The sequence below is a fragment of the Eschrichtius robustus genome, chromosome 6 (assembly GCF_028021215.1).
Source record: "Eschrichtius robustus isolate mEscRob2 chromosome 6, mEscRob2.pri, whole genome shotgun sequence".
Classification (NCBI taxonomy): domain Eukaryota; kingdom Metazoa; phylum Chordata; class Mammalia; order Artiodactyla; family Eschrichtiidae; genus Eschrichtius; species Eschrichtius robustus.
In genome coordinates, this window is record NC_090829.1 from 16195111 (window position 1) to 16209678 (window position 14568).

A 14568-nucleotide genomic window follows, 5' to 3' on the forward strand; every position below is an offset into this window, starting at 1 on the left:
GCCAGTTTGGGCAGGAGTGTGAGGAAACAGGCTTATCAACAGGCGGGGGAAACAACAGCTAACACAATTTTTAATACCTTTTGCCATCATCAATCCCACTGCTAAGAGTCTACTCACAAAAGCTCATCTGTATAGAACATAACAAGAATACTGTTCAATTATAACAGCAAAAAAACCTCAAAACGACCAAAGACCAAAGTGCCCATCACAGAGAGCTAGTTAAATTAGCACGTAAGAATACTATGCAGCTACCTTAAGAAAAAAAAGTCAGCTTTACATGTACTGACAGAGGAAAATCTGCAAGACATATTAAATTTTAAAAGCAAGGTGAAAAACTGTGTTTGTGCGATCAGTTATATTTCAAAATCAAATTTATTTGGAAAATTAGATATATTTGGGTGTGTTTTTCTTCTTACTCACAGAGGGAACCATAAGAAATTGTTTACGGGAGTTACTTTTAGAGATGCGAGAATTTACATTTTGCACCTTTCTGTCCTGTTTAAACTTTCTAACCTTACAAACATAAAATTAGAAAAAAATGACCACAGGAGTTCTGACTGGAGATTGTGGTGCATTTTACTGTTTTCTTCTTCTTACCTCTATGTGGTTAAACAAACAAAAAGAACTACTATTATATTAGTAGAAAAAGATTTAATTTTCACATAACAGCCCAAATTAGCATGATTATTCCATTTTATTTTTAGCTTCTGAACTCATGGTTTTTGGTCCAGGTAACAAACAGAACTAAAATTGGCTTTTAGTTCAATGTTTTTGAAATAAAACATGATAATGCAATTTACCAATATCTTTAGTCTGCACCTTCAAAAGAATTTGAAGCCATTAAATATTTGCACAAATCTACATGGATGCCTCCTCTTATAGGGACCACTGCTTTAGTAAGTATAGAGGATTTTCTCCCCTGTCTGAAAAGAACATTTCCATTAAGTGAATAGTATATTTTCATTATAAAATTGAAAATGAGTTTTAATTTTTTAAAAAATGGGTTTTAAATATCAAAAACAAAATTAACAGTATACCTTTAAAAATACTTTCAAAGAAGCCAATAATCGATTTGTATGTCAACAATAAAATAAAACAGTAATAATAATTTATAGATCTTCTGATCAATGCAGTAAGAGGGAGAAGAAGATAGAAAGATGGGCAAAGCCAAGATACACCTCCCAGCCCTACCTAGTAAAATGCTAAACCAACAGTAAAATCCAGACCACTAAACTCAGGCACCATGATTATACACTCATTCCTTAAAAGTGGAGCTGTCAAAGCTGAGAAATAGTAAATTTCATTTACTTCCAAGACTAACCCGTGGAATCACTCCCTCTCTCATTACTTGATATTAGTGTTCCCTTTCCAGACAGCTTCACTTAGTTAAAACTTTTGTAGGAATACAAAATGGGTAGACAAAAAGCCAAGGACGTGGAATACTTGCTACTTCTTTGAAAAAGCACTTTATCTCAGTGTCTGCTGAAATAAACTCTAGTTGTTTAAAAACTGCTTAAAATTTAGGAACATTTAGTAAATGGCAGAATATGCCTTTTTACTCTTTCTGTAATCTAAACAACTGTTAATAAAATTATGGCCAGAACTATTTGGGGGCTGGAAGGATCTTTTTAGAACTGAAAACTAGTACTAGTTGGAGGTCTGTACCCATTTGGTAAGAGTTTACCTTCTTGTCAACTGGTACAGAGATCCAAGTAAAATGAAAGGTAATTTCAGGATGTGTCATTTTTTGCATAATTTTTTAAGGTTTTAACTTTGATAAGCATGTTCTATTAAGCAAGGGACACTTGAGCTGGATAATGAGCTAAGGAAACTTTGGAGAAAAAATAATTTTATACATTTAGTAAGAAAAAATCATTTTCCTGGATTCCTTACCCAGTCTGGTCCTAGTCTTATAATTTTAAATACTGAAAGGTCTATCTTTAAGATGTATACATTTGCAAAGAATACTATACAATAATTTACATTCTAAAAGTTACAAGAACAAAATGATTTTTAAAAAACCCTACTTATTTCTAATTTGTAAAAAAATAGAAGCTATAAAAGAAAACAAGAACTTAATACCAATAACCTCAAATTAATTGATTTATTTCATGGAATTCAATTTCACAATATTCACTGTGTGAAATTCAGATTCCTAATTTCAATCTCTGGAAATTTATATTGGAATATCCATTAAGTCTCTGTGAAAAATGGTAACTTTTAAGAAGCCAAACTCCAATTTCCTGCTTATGCCTAAAGGCAAAGGTAGGGACTTCCCCGGTGGTGCAGTGGTTAAGACTCCACACTCCCAATGCAGGGGGCCCGGGTTCGATCTCCGTCAGGGAACTAGAGCCCACATGCATGCCACAACTAAGAGTTCACATGCCGTAACTTAGAGTTCGCATGCCGCAACTAAGGAGTTGGCGAGCTGCAACTAAGGAGCAGGTGAGCTGCAACTAAGGAGCCCGCCTGCTGCAACTAAGACCTGGTGCAACCAAATAAATAAATAAAATAAATATAAAAATAAATAAATAAAAAAATAAAGGTAAAGTAACTGATCTTTTAAAAACTTATTTTTGCATTTTTAGCTGTACTTCTAATTGTATAGCATGTAACAAAGCATACATATTTGTGAAAGAACTTTGTCAACTCTACGTAGCTTCAATTAAAAAATAAAAATAACATTCCAAAAGAATAAATCTCAGAGACACTCAATCATGTGGAGTTATCTAACAATTTTAAAGCAAATACCGTGGTCGGTAAACTTCCTCTGTGTTTCCCACGCAAATCATGACCATATCTTGGCTAAGGACTCACTATGCTTTCTCTTGTTTCCGTCTAGCTCAGAGAGAACATTATAATTACAGTGGTAAGACACAGAAACAAGCAAGTGACTACAATTCAAAGGTACACGGAAAGAGAAATCTTATCTTGTGAAACAGTCCCAGTATCTGCATTGTGTTTTCTTATCACTATTATTTCCTTTCCCCCCACTTCCAATCCTAAATCAACCCAATTCTATACAGAAACCTCTTTTGTTAATTCAACATTCCTTCAGAACAAATTAATAGTAGCCCAGTTCTAAATTATCCATAGAATATTTACAAACCCCAGAAGAAATATTAGAGTTAAGGGGGAATGTTTCCTTTAAAAAATGGAGAAACTGTAACAAAAGGCAGACATTATTAAACTTAGGGCTCAAATTTTACATTTATAAAGAGTAATATGTAAAGTATCCTTCAAAACTAGTCAGAAAACCTAGTGGGACCAAACCTAAAAATCAATCTTTAGAAGTGTTTTGGGGTTAGGAGAAGTGAATGAATAAACTAAATTCATTTTATTAACTGTTAACTTACTCACTTAACAGTAAGTTAAACCATCTGTTTAGAAAGAAGAAAGTGTGTGTTTGTAGCATCCTTAAACAAGCAATTTTGCTAAATTAAAAGAAATCAAATTCTAAAGTTTTTTTGTTAGATTAGTACAACCCAACTTTTTAGAAACAATAAACATAAACCCTTCATACTTCCTAAGAATTCCTTTAACTAAATTTAGAAACGTAAGTTCTTATAAATTAACTTTGTGAACTTCATAAAACTGTCACCTCCTACTCATAAAACTGAATTTAATTTTGCCCTCAATTTCTGCATTTGGAATGCTAAATTTGTTTTTCCAAAATTAATAACCAGTTATTTCAACTTACATCAGACACTGTCAGACATTAAGCACTCTTTAAATTACATTTTCTCTCTCTTAAAATGAACAAGTAGACTTATCTAAGAATTATTTAAGCTTTTACAAAGCTTAAATATACAAATCAATTATAAATCATTAAAATTCTAATATTATAAAAGGTCTTGCTAATTTACCAGTATTAGGCAATAAGCCATATAAAAACATATTCTAGTTATATGTTGATAGGGAATCTCTAACTGAAAATTTTATATAAATCAATAAGTGAAATCAGTAAGTGAAAAATTAAGCATCACATTTCTCCAAAAGGAGAATATGTGAAAATAGGTATTCTGTTCATGAAAATATAAACTATCACTACCTTTTAGAAAACAATCTGGCAACAACTATCAATATTTTAAATGTAAACAACTTGTGGGGCAGCAATTCCAACTACAGCTATACCTGCAAAACTCTACCAAGAAATAATACACACACACACACACACACACACACACACAGATATTTTCTGCAAATTATATATAACAGCAAAAAAAAGGGAGGAGAGGGAGTGAGAGAAAGGCAAATAGCAGCTATTCACATAAGGTACAGTGGGTCTGGGGGTCATTTTTTTCTTTATAAGTCCTCAGTATTGGGGGTGGGGGGGTGCTGAGATGGAGGGAAAACTACTATCAATGTTTTTTAAGAAGGAAAAACCAAAGAATTTTAACCTAGGAAAAACATAATATTAGATATAGCAAAAATGAAGTCAAGTGGATGCAGTTTAATTAGAAGCCTGAGTAATATCTAATACATATATAATAATAATAATAATATAATAATAATAATAAAATATAATAATCTAATAAATATATAATGTCTTAATTTATTAGCTTCTATTTTCTATACCTTAATGAAAACAACACAAATCTCCTAAAAGGTTAGACTGTATGAGCTAAATTAACATGGACTGATTAAGGTCTGGCACACACTGAAAATCTGAAACAATTTCGCTGACATAAGCCACCTTAGACAGAAAAGCAGTATGGAAACAGAATGGGAAATAAAATCCTACCTTTAACTGTTTTTACAAATGCTTGTTTTTCCTTATTTGGATCTTTTTCATCTACTAAAATCCCATGGAAAATACGCCCAAAAGTACCTAAAAGGAAAAATAATAATTATTGAGATCATATGATAACGTTCATAAAATTATAAGTACAAAACTTTCTGGCACAATACAACTTAAACATAACAAGGGAAAATGTGGTCAACATTACTCCTGCCCTAGCATAAAAAGACTCAAATCTTTGTTTTTTAATGACTGTTAAAGGCTCTTTTTAATTACAAAATATCTTATCTTGCCTTTTGAAATACCAAATTTAAACTATATATGAGAATTCATTCTGAAATATCCTAAATAAACTAATGATATAGACAGGAGCACTGGAGCTCAGTAATGGGGTATCCATAGAGACATTTATGAGTTTCTAGGCTTAGCCTCAGAGCAACGACAAAGGAGAAAAATGGACTCTCCTCATACATTCAAAAACACCAAAAAAATCTGCTTCCATTAATTACTATTTGCCACTGGAGACAGTTCAAGCCCCTCCCTTGGCTGTGACTGACCTACAAGCATCTCAACCAAACAGATGAATTCAGAATGACTCACATGCATCCAAAACATTCCAAACTGAGTTATGGAAGGGGGGAAAAAGTAATTCTCTATTTAACAACTTGAAGAGCTCAATAAAGTATTTTATTATTAATTTCTGTCTTCTTCTTTCAGCATTCTCCCCAGCCAATACCCTGAAACTCAAAAAAGAAAGCAAGGACCAGCAAGAGGGGAAAGGCAGGGTACTATCTCTCAAACACTTATCATGTCTTAGTTCATTTAATGAACATCAGTTCATCTAATCTTCATAAATGTCTAAGAGTAGACAACGGAGTCCAAATTTAGAGAAGAGGAAACTGGACATGGAAAACAGGAAATGATTTCTCCAAGGTCACACAGGTAATAAATTGTGGGACTGGGATTGGAAGTTGGGCATAACTCCAATCCCCATGCATGCGCCTTCTGCTAGAACCCATACACTTTCCATCACAGAGAGAATTACTTAGAATGTTTCAAAGAGGCCTGCTAGGTAGTGATCATCTCAGACAAGAACTAAACAGAAAATATACTTTAAAGGTGACAAACACTAATAATCATGCCTTAATATACTTGAAAATCAACACTTGCACCAAAGCTGTCCATATTAAGGCAAACTGAAAATCTAAAGAAAGGGAAAATAAAAATCAGTTATAGAGGAAACAAATTGTGCACGGCTTTCTATCCTTAAACTCAAAATGAGATGAAATTCTTAAATTCTGAAACAAAAAAATTTTTATACTACTAACATTAAATCTTCCTTGAAAACCTGATTTTGAGATAATAGATACCTTCTTGGAGTACATCTTTTAGAGTTATCCTCTCCCTGGATATTGCGATATCCTTCACCTTAGCTTTGGCCTCCAAAAGAGTGACACTTCTCAGGTCATTCTTCTCTATCCGCAAGGTAGGATAACCTGAGGAGCCAACAAAGCCAAACCAAGAAATATAAATACCCTTATTATGGCATCAGGGTCAACTAGTTCAGTTAGAACCTCAGGACTCAAGTCACAGGAATGAAACAATGTAAGAATCATAAATGGAAAAAGGCACACACACGAACAGGGAGAATTACTTATGAAGGCCATACTAAATTTTAAAGAAACACTTTCCCACCTATCCCAAAATCTTAAAATGCAGAATTAAAACAAGAAACACTAAAAATAATATTATATTACTACCAGTTCAATTGTTCTTCAGCCAAATGAAACAAGCTTTGATTCATGGAATTTAATTTAATCCCTCATATGGACTGCTTTTCTCTCCAAAGATTTTCTAATATAGTCTCCTAACAAAAAAAAACCTTTTCGAATGAAGAGATGTTTGTAAAAATATCTTTTCTAAAAAAAATATGTAATTGATTTAATCATTCTGGCATCCATACAGCCTAGTCATACCACTGTGAGATTCATATTCGTTTTTCGGTTCCCTTAATTCCCGTTCATTCTTAATATGATGACAGCAAAACAGAATTTCTGGCCATAAATTAAAATTCTCATTGCAAGAAAAAAAGTCAGAATAAAAGTTAGTGTTAGCAAGCAGAAATTGGACTGGTATCCCCACTGGAACAGTATTTTGGGGAAGAAAAATCCCTAAAGAATGGGTGGACCTGGACAACGGTCATCAGTGGCTGTGAGAAGAACCACATGAACGGCTCTGGAGAACTTTGTAATGGATGGATTCGGCTGACAAAGCCTGATTCCACTGATAGCACTGTGACCATGCTATGTCTAGGTGCGTGTGCCTATGTGAGCATTTATGAGTGCATTTATGAGTGTTTAGTCCTTCCTGGAGTTCTCTGAGTTTCTTGCATCTGTGGATTGTTGTGTTTTGTTATTTTGGAAAACTCTCGGCTATTTTGTCTTCAAGTATTTTTTCCGCTCCTTTCTTTTTTTATTTATAGACAAATATACTTCCATTGGGTTTTCTTAAAAGCACTATTTGTTTTTATCATACATAAGAAATGAAGTATCTATCTCCTTAAGGTAATGTCTACAAAACAAATAAACTTCTTATCGGTGGTAAATAAAAAAATTTGTCAACAAATAAATGTATTTCCACTGACTTTTTAAAATGCATTTTGCTTTTAGCATATATAATAAATTACTTATCTACATCTTTAAGGTTATATCCACAATCAAGAATTGACTCTAATGAGCAAATCTTGACAGCTAGACATTAAAAGCAATGATGTGTTTCTTATAAATAGTTTGGACTACTCTCCCATCTATCATTATATTTCCTGAGGAACATACGTCTTTCTTTCCTTGGAGATGTTAACTGCTGTTATGATTTCTCTTAGATTTCTTTTAAGCTAGAGTGCCCCCTCCTTCCCTTTCGTTTTTCTTGCCACATCTTATTAAAGAAACTGCGTCAATTATCCTGGAGAATGTCCAGCATCTGCCTCTTCTAGTGTCATCTAACTTGTTTCTCTATCCCTGTATTTCTTGTAAACTGCAAGTCAGTTTTACAGCCTTGATTAGATCCAGGTTAACTCTTGGAGGGGGAGGGGAGACAAGAATATTCCATCTGGGAGCACAAAATACTTAGCTGTCCTACTTTTAATGATGCTAAGTTTCAGTAGTGGATTCAGGCAGTGACACTCTGATCCCTCAAATGGTAAAGTTCCCTACTTCCTTTTGTTCGTATAGTTTAAAACACTGACGATCTTTTCCTGAATCAAGTATTTTATTAGGGGATGCAAGTATGATTTTCTAATTCTATCATTCCTTCCACATTTATTAGCTGGGATTCTTCCGTAAAAAAACATTTTCCTTCATAAACCAGCACTATCTGGTTATTGTGAAATAGTTCAGGTAGCCAGTTGTCAGAGTAAGGCATTATTGGTGCCTTAGTTAACTCCCATAATGACCGATTTTTCTAAAAAGTATCATTACGAACTTGTGGATTTTTACACATTTTTACATTTCACATTTACATCACTTCATCAATCCACTGCAGTCATTATTCTTTCTGATGCTCAATGGTCCCATTTTGGGGAGCTCTTGTCTTCAGTAGCTTCCTGGATTTTTGGCTCAACACACGTCCCAGGTTTATCTTACACATTCCCGACCCAGTCCTGGAATCATCCGTTTCTCCAAAGAATCCTGGTACTTCTTAATGAGAAACAGTACTGAAAGACCACAAGAGGGCACTGGGTGAAGAACAGATACTCTTTAATTTTAGTTTACTAGAGAGTAAATGTCAGCCCAGGGGAGATAATAGTTAATCGCCTACAAGAACCTCATTAATCAATGGCACCACTGAGTTGAGCCCTGACTTGTGGTCCACTGTCTATCCTGATGATTGTGTAGTTTCTTATTTGTATGGTGACTGAGTCCTCATTATGTCTAAATTATACTCTAAGAATGATTATTTTCCCCCAAACATCTACATGTTACAGTATAAAAACTTTCATCAAAATCCTGTTCAAAAAAAGGAAATCAGACCCCATTCTCAACTCTAATGGCAGCTAGTTTCCCATCATGATCAGAAAACAATGTAAAGTCCTAACCACAGCCCATGAGACCATCAAATAATTCATTAAAATCCAAGTCTCTGCCTTCACAGAGAGATCAGTGGCTTATTCTAACTACCTGAAAATCCTCCTTCTGAATTTGTATAGAGATGATTCAGCAGCCCTCTTAACATAATCTATAGAAACCTCCCCAAAACTAATTCTAGCAATTAAACCTAAAATTTTAATACTCCAATTTTGGAATGTTTCAGTCAATGCTCTAGAAAGCAAAAGTTAAAGCCTAATTCTGTACATGTTAGATAATATGTACACAGAATGGCACACGTCCCACAAGTAACTAACCACACAGGACCAAGGAAAGACAGACCATAGACAATTTTAGTAAACCATCTTTAGAATTAAATTAACTCTTACTGGTGATAGGAGTTGCATTGTTGGGTGTGTCGGCTCTCAGATACTGAGTCGTCTGGGTAGATGGCTGAGACAGCCCTTGGGAACTACTGCTGGCACTGATGCTGCAAACAATTTTTAAGAGAGAAATACTTGGCAAGTCAGCTTCAATGAGAAATTTCTTTTTTCCATACATACAAAACGCATGTAGCCATTATAACCAGCTTAAAACCCTAACGGAGATCACAATAATGCATGGATCTCTATCACAAATGTTCCATATTGAAATTTTAATCTGCCTCATAACGTAGAGCTCTATTTTTTTCCTTCCTTTCTACCTCCACAACCACCAGGCAGGTTCATCATATCATAGTCATTCACAAATGTGGTATTCCTCAGACACCATAGATAGCAGTCCTGAACCTCACAAAATGTTATGCTAGGGAACCATCTCTTAGGAAAAGAACTCATGCCTCTCAATGAGATTGCTTTTAAGAAAAGGAGTATAAAGACAGGTCTCTTTTAATGATGGTCCAAAATCAAATGGCCTACAGATGATGGAGTATGAAAGCAAATCAAACGTGCCAACGTGCTCAAAGCTTGGGAAGGGACTTCCGACCTGGTTCAAATCTGTTTAATCATATACATTTTGTTTCTTCTACTTCCCCAATCCCAACCTTTTTAGAATTTACGGAACTTATTAGAAATCTCTAGCACGTGAAGCATTCTATTATGCCATATTCTTTAAGTAATGAGGAGACCCAGAAAATGGTAGGCTCAAATAAATGTGAATCCCATACTCAAGACTACTACAGATTAATGTCCTTTTGTCTTGTCAGTGGACGACGACCTTATCCCAGGGTCACCCTTGCACACATTCCAATTTCACTGCCTCAGCCCTTGTACTTTTGCAGCAGTGGAGAAGTGAAGCATAGAAATTCAGCATGAAGAGTGAAATCACAGGCAGGATGCCATCCCCTCAGGAGGAAGGTCTACTTTCCATGCCTCCCTTAGCTATAGGATCAGCAGAGTCCCATAAGAGGCTCCCAAATTTCCTAAATATGAAAATCGTGTAAATGACCACACCCCACAAAATAGTTCTGTATTTTCATAACCTGATGATTAAAAAAACACATAATGATAAAAAGATGCTACTCAAAAATTGATCTATATAGGTCTACACATATAGTGGGTATGGGACAGTACAGTGAAGAGATGTAGAGCATAACCTTGAAATCAAAACTGCCAGCACCACCATTTATTAACTAGCTGTATGACCTTAGGCAAAATGCTTTTGGAGCCTCAAATTCCTCGCGGATAAAATAACCATAATACTACCTCCTGAAAAGGTTGCTAAAAGGATTACATGAAAAATATAATCCTTTTAGGGCAGTGCCCTGCCCTCAAACATACACTTACAAATTATTATTACTAATTATGCATATTATTACCAACATTATGCATCCTTAATTCCTGGAACCACCAGGCACCTGTTTTTGGAGTTCTGAGTACATACTACTCAAAGACCACGTCGGAAATCAAATCTGTTAAAAAGTCCAAGATTCAATAATGGGGAGAGAAGAGAAGCATTATCATCCCCAAAGAGGGGGGAAATAATAGAATACAATTTACTTACCCATAAAATGGGACTAAGAAAACCTACCTCCCAGGATTTTTGTGAGGCTTAAGTTGTATAATACACGTGAAAGTACAATTTAAATATTACCTGCAACCAACGTACAGGTTGAATAAATATGCACAGACCCCAAATTATTTACTAGTTATTGTGTTTCTCTTCAGCAGCTCAACAGTAGGTGGCACTCTTGTACCACCTCAGAATTCCTGAAAAGCCTGGGCATACAAAGATGTTATGCGCTTATCCATATTTAGTGGTCCCTACAATGAGCATAGCACTAATGTTAAGCGATCAGAACAAACCTTTGAAAGCCCAGACTTACTGTCATGAGAGAAGCACGGAGCAGTTGGGGATCGACCCCTGATACCTATTAAATTCAATATCTACATCACATGAGGTAAAAAATGAGATAAAAATGTACACTTGCTAGCACTTAATAGTTTAACACCAGTCTAAATAAATTATCTCATTTGACTTTCATACGCAAGTAAGATTAGTTATGAAGACATTAACCCTGCTTTAGTGTTGAAGTTAGAACTTAGGGCAAAGATCATCATTTTCCTTCAGAGCGCTTATTATCATTTATATTTCTCTATTTTTCTGTGTAATTCATTTATTTAATTATTCATTCAAAAACTATTTACTAAGTGTATACTAGATGCTAGATACTGTGCTAGGTGCTGGGGATACAGCAGTGAACATAAGAAACAAAGATCCCTACCCTCATGAAACCTACATTCTAGCAGGGATTTCTGGTTTAATGTCTATCTTGCCTAAGCAGACTGTAAACTCCATGAGGGCAGGAAAAATACCTATTTGTTCACTCCTCCCTTCTCAGCACTTAAGCCAGGGCCTGGCACAAGAGGCCTCAAATGGGCCCAACTCTTAGTGAGAGCTCAATTAACATTTACTGAATCAATCAATCAATAAACAGAGAAAAACACCCTTCCTTGGAATAGAAAGCTATAAACCACATAGAAGAGTTGCTGCTGACATGAGCTATTGATATATACTGAAAGAGGGAAAGAATTATTGCTCTAACAGAATGGTTTCCTGTCTCTCTCTACTCATTCCTCATTCAACAGATTCTTCATGCAGCATTCATTCAGTGATACCTGCTAGACACTGAATAAGGGGAATACAGAAATGAATAAGGGGAAGTAAAAGGGACCCTGTCACCAGTAATGGCAAGGGTGATGGGGCAATGCAGATAATGGAAAATGAAGATATTGCCAAATAACAAGTTCAAGTATCCCACAAAGGAGTGAACTCTCCTACAGCTGCAAGCTAACAGGGAAAGACTACAGTACAGACAGGGTGCAGAGCAATCCCTCTGTGGAAGGACTTTACAAAAGCTCTGCATCTCCAGAATACACTCATCTGGCACAACACAGAGACTGAAAAGATGAGCTTATAGTGTCAGGAGAGGGCAAGTCACACACATGGGCTCCAACTGCCCCTGGCTTGAGCACACCTCAGGCAGTTTTATTCTCTGCCTCTAAATAAGCTCTGTGTATAAGAGGACTCTGGCTCCTGAGTGTCAGGAATGGAAGAACTCTCTACCATCCCTGTGCAAGCAATTCCATGGAGCCATGGGTTCCATCAAACCTCACAGGGCTGCTGTGAGGATTAAGAGGATTAATGGATGTAAAGCACATGGAACAGTGCCTGGCATATAACAAGTGCTTTATACAATTACAATACTGAGTTATTACAATACAGCTATTACAACAATAATGAGTCCCTCCTGTTGCTTGGCCCTGGTCCTAGCAGTGCAACCCTGAAAAAGTTACTTAATCTCTTCAAGCCTGTTTCTTTATCTTTAAAACAAGGACAGTACCATACCCATAAGTGGCTGTGAGTGTCAAATAAGATAATACATGTAAAGTGCTTGGTACAGTACTGGTAAATAGCACTCAATGAAATGGTAGCCATTGTTATCTCAGTGGCCCCAGCGCAGAGGGAAGAAGCAGTGTCTCTATTAGATTACTGGATGGGAACTTTCTAGTCACCACTATTAGCTTGCCTGGCATGTAATAAATAACAGCTAGTAGAATAGGAAAGAGTTGAAGAAGAAATTAGTCCATCACTACCAACACACTGCAACTTTCTGAAAAGAAAAATCATAATAATGGCACTAACTATATGCCGGGCTTGTTCTAAGAGCTTACACTTTTATTTCACTAAAACTTCGCAACATGCCTACAAAGTATGTGCCATGATCATCTCTGCTTTAGAGATGAGGAAAACTGAGACATAAAGCAGCTACAGAACTTCCTCTATCTGGGCCACAAAGCTAGTAAGTAGCACAGCCAGAATTCAGAGATGTCCATGCTCTTAACCACTAGGCCGTACTCTGAAAACAAGTGATGATGAAAGCTGCTTCTATTCAGGCAACGTCTGGAAACATCTGCCTGAAAACTAGAGAACTGGAACACCAATTCATGGGTGGTAACAAATTATTTCAACAGCAAAGGTATAAGCCCCATGGATTCTGAAGTTCTTACACAACTCTGATCTCTGTGGGTTCAGAGCCCCCCCACACAAGCAGCAAGCATTCAAGGAGAATGTGTTTACCAAGACAGACTACTAAATGCCATGCCTTCCAGTGACCTCTAACTCTGCCATATCCTCTCTCAGAGTCCCATCAAAATGTTCCTGTTACTCCACTTCCCCCTCAGTTCTTTCTCTACAAAATCCGATTCTAACACAACCATATATACAAAACATACTCTGAAACACCCCATCCGTGAATTTCCCTTCTCACTCTGACCTCCTCTCTCTTCTTTCTCTACTCAGATAAAGAAAGTGTAACAGAGAGGACAGAGAGTACTTAGGGGCAGGAATTAATCCAGCCAGGATCCCCATCCCCTTGTGCTTTTGTTTCTGCCACACATATACTTACCTGCTGTATGTACGGCACCATGTAGGACTGGGGAGTCAGCAGTAAGATGCACTGCTCCCTAACTGGGAAAAGCTTACATTCTAGCAGGAGAGACAAGTACACAAAAACTGATTTTAGAAGGAAAAAGTAAAATAATTGCTACCAAAAAGAGAGACAGAGAAACAGAGAGGGAAGGAGAGAGAGACAAAGAGAGGTGGGAGAAATTGATGGTTGGGAGGCTTAAAAAAGAGTTCATGAAAGAGATGGCAATGGAGTTGAAATGTGAAGAATGGTTTGAACCAGTGAAAAATGCAGGGAGCCCTGTGGGCAAAGGAGAGCATGAACAAAAGTCCTAGAGGGCAAAGTGTAGGGCAAAAGTGAGGAACAAATAATCATTTAACTGGAGCGTGAAGTAAGGATGAGAGACAAGGCAGGCTCATCTCCAGACTGTAAAGGAGGGCGCCTTGAAAGCCAAGTCACGAAGCTGAGAATGTCTTCAGTCAGCAACTGGGAATCACTGAGGAGGGAAATGAGAACTGTGCACTAGGAAAATAAACCTGTCTATCATTCCATCTTTACCTCTCACCCTATCCTGGCTATAATGTCCTCCTGGTCATCTTGCCTCACCCAGGCTGGGACAAACACTTGTTCTATTCCCACACTATAATACACATACCACAATCATCAAATTTACAAACTTTTATAATTATGGGTTAATGTCAAAGATTAAATACTTGAAGTCACGAAGTATATCATTATTTTTTTTTTATTCCTAGCACTTAGCATAATATCTAACCCAGTGTATCTCAAAGCCTACACATTAGACTCATCCAGAAAGCTTTAAGAAAAATACTGATGCT

At 36.3% G+C, this 14568-nt stretch overlaps 1 protein-coding gene across 2 annotated transcripts in view; it reads right to left on the reverse strand.

Annotated features, from left to right (window-relative positions):
* RYK (receptor like tyrosine kinase) overlaps positions 1–14568 on the reverse strand; it is a 101757-nt gene that overhangs the window by 29512 nt on the left and 57677 nt on the right. Inside the window, exons 7-9 of one of the 2 annotated variants that reach the window (XM_068545939.1) lie at positions 9213–9313; positions 6112–6237; positions 4745–4831 (exon numbers count right to left, since the gene is read on the reverse strand). In XM_068545939.1, the coding sequence (XP_068402040.1) occupies positions 4745–4831; positions 6112–6237; positions 9213–9313 (314 nt within the window). Of the gene's footprint in view, positions 1–4744; positions 4832–6111; positions 6246–9211; positions 9314–14568 lie in introns of both variants that reach the window. The other variant, XM_068545938.1, reaches the window with a different exon arrangement.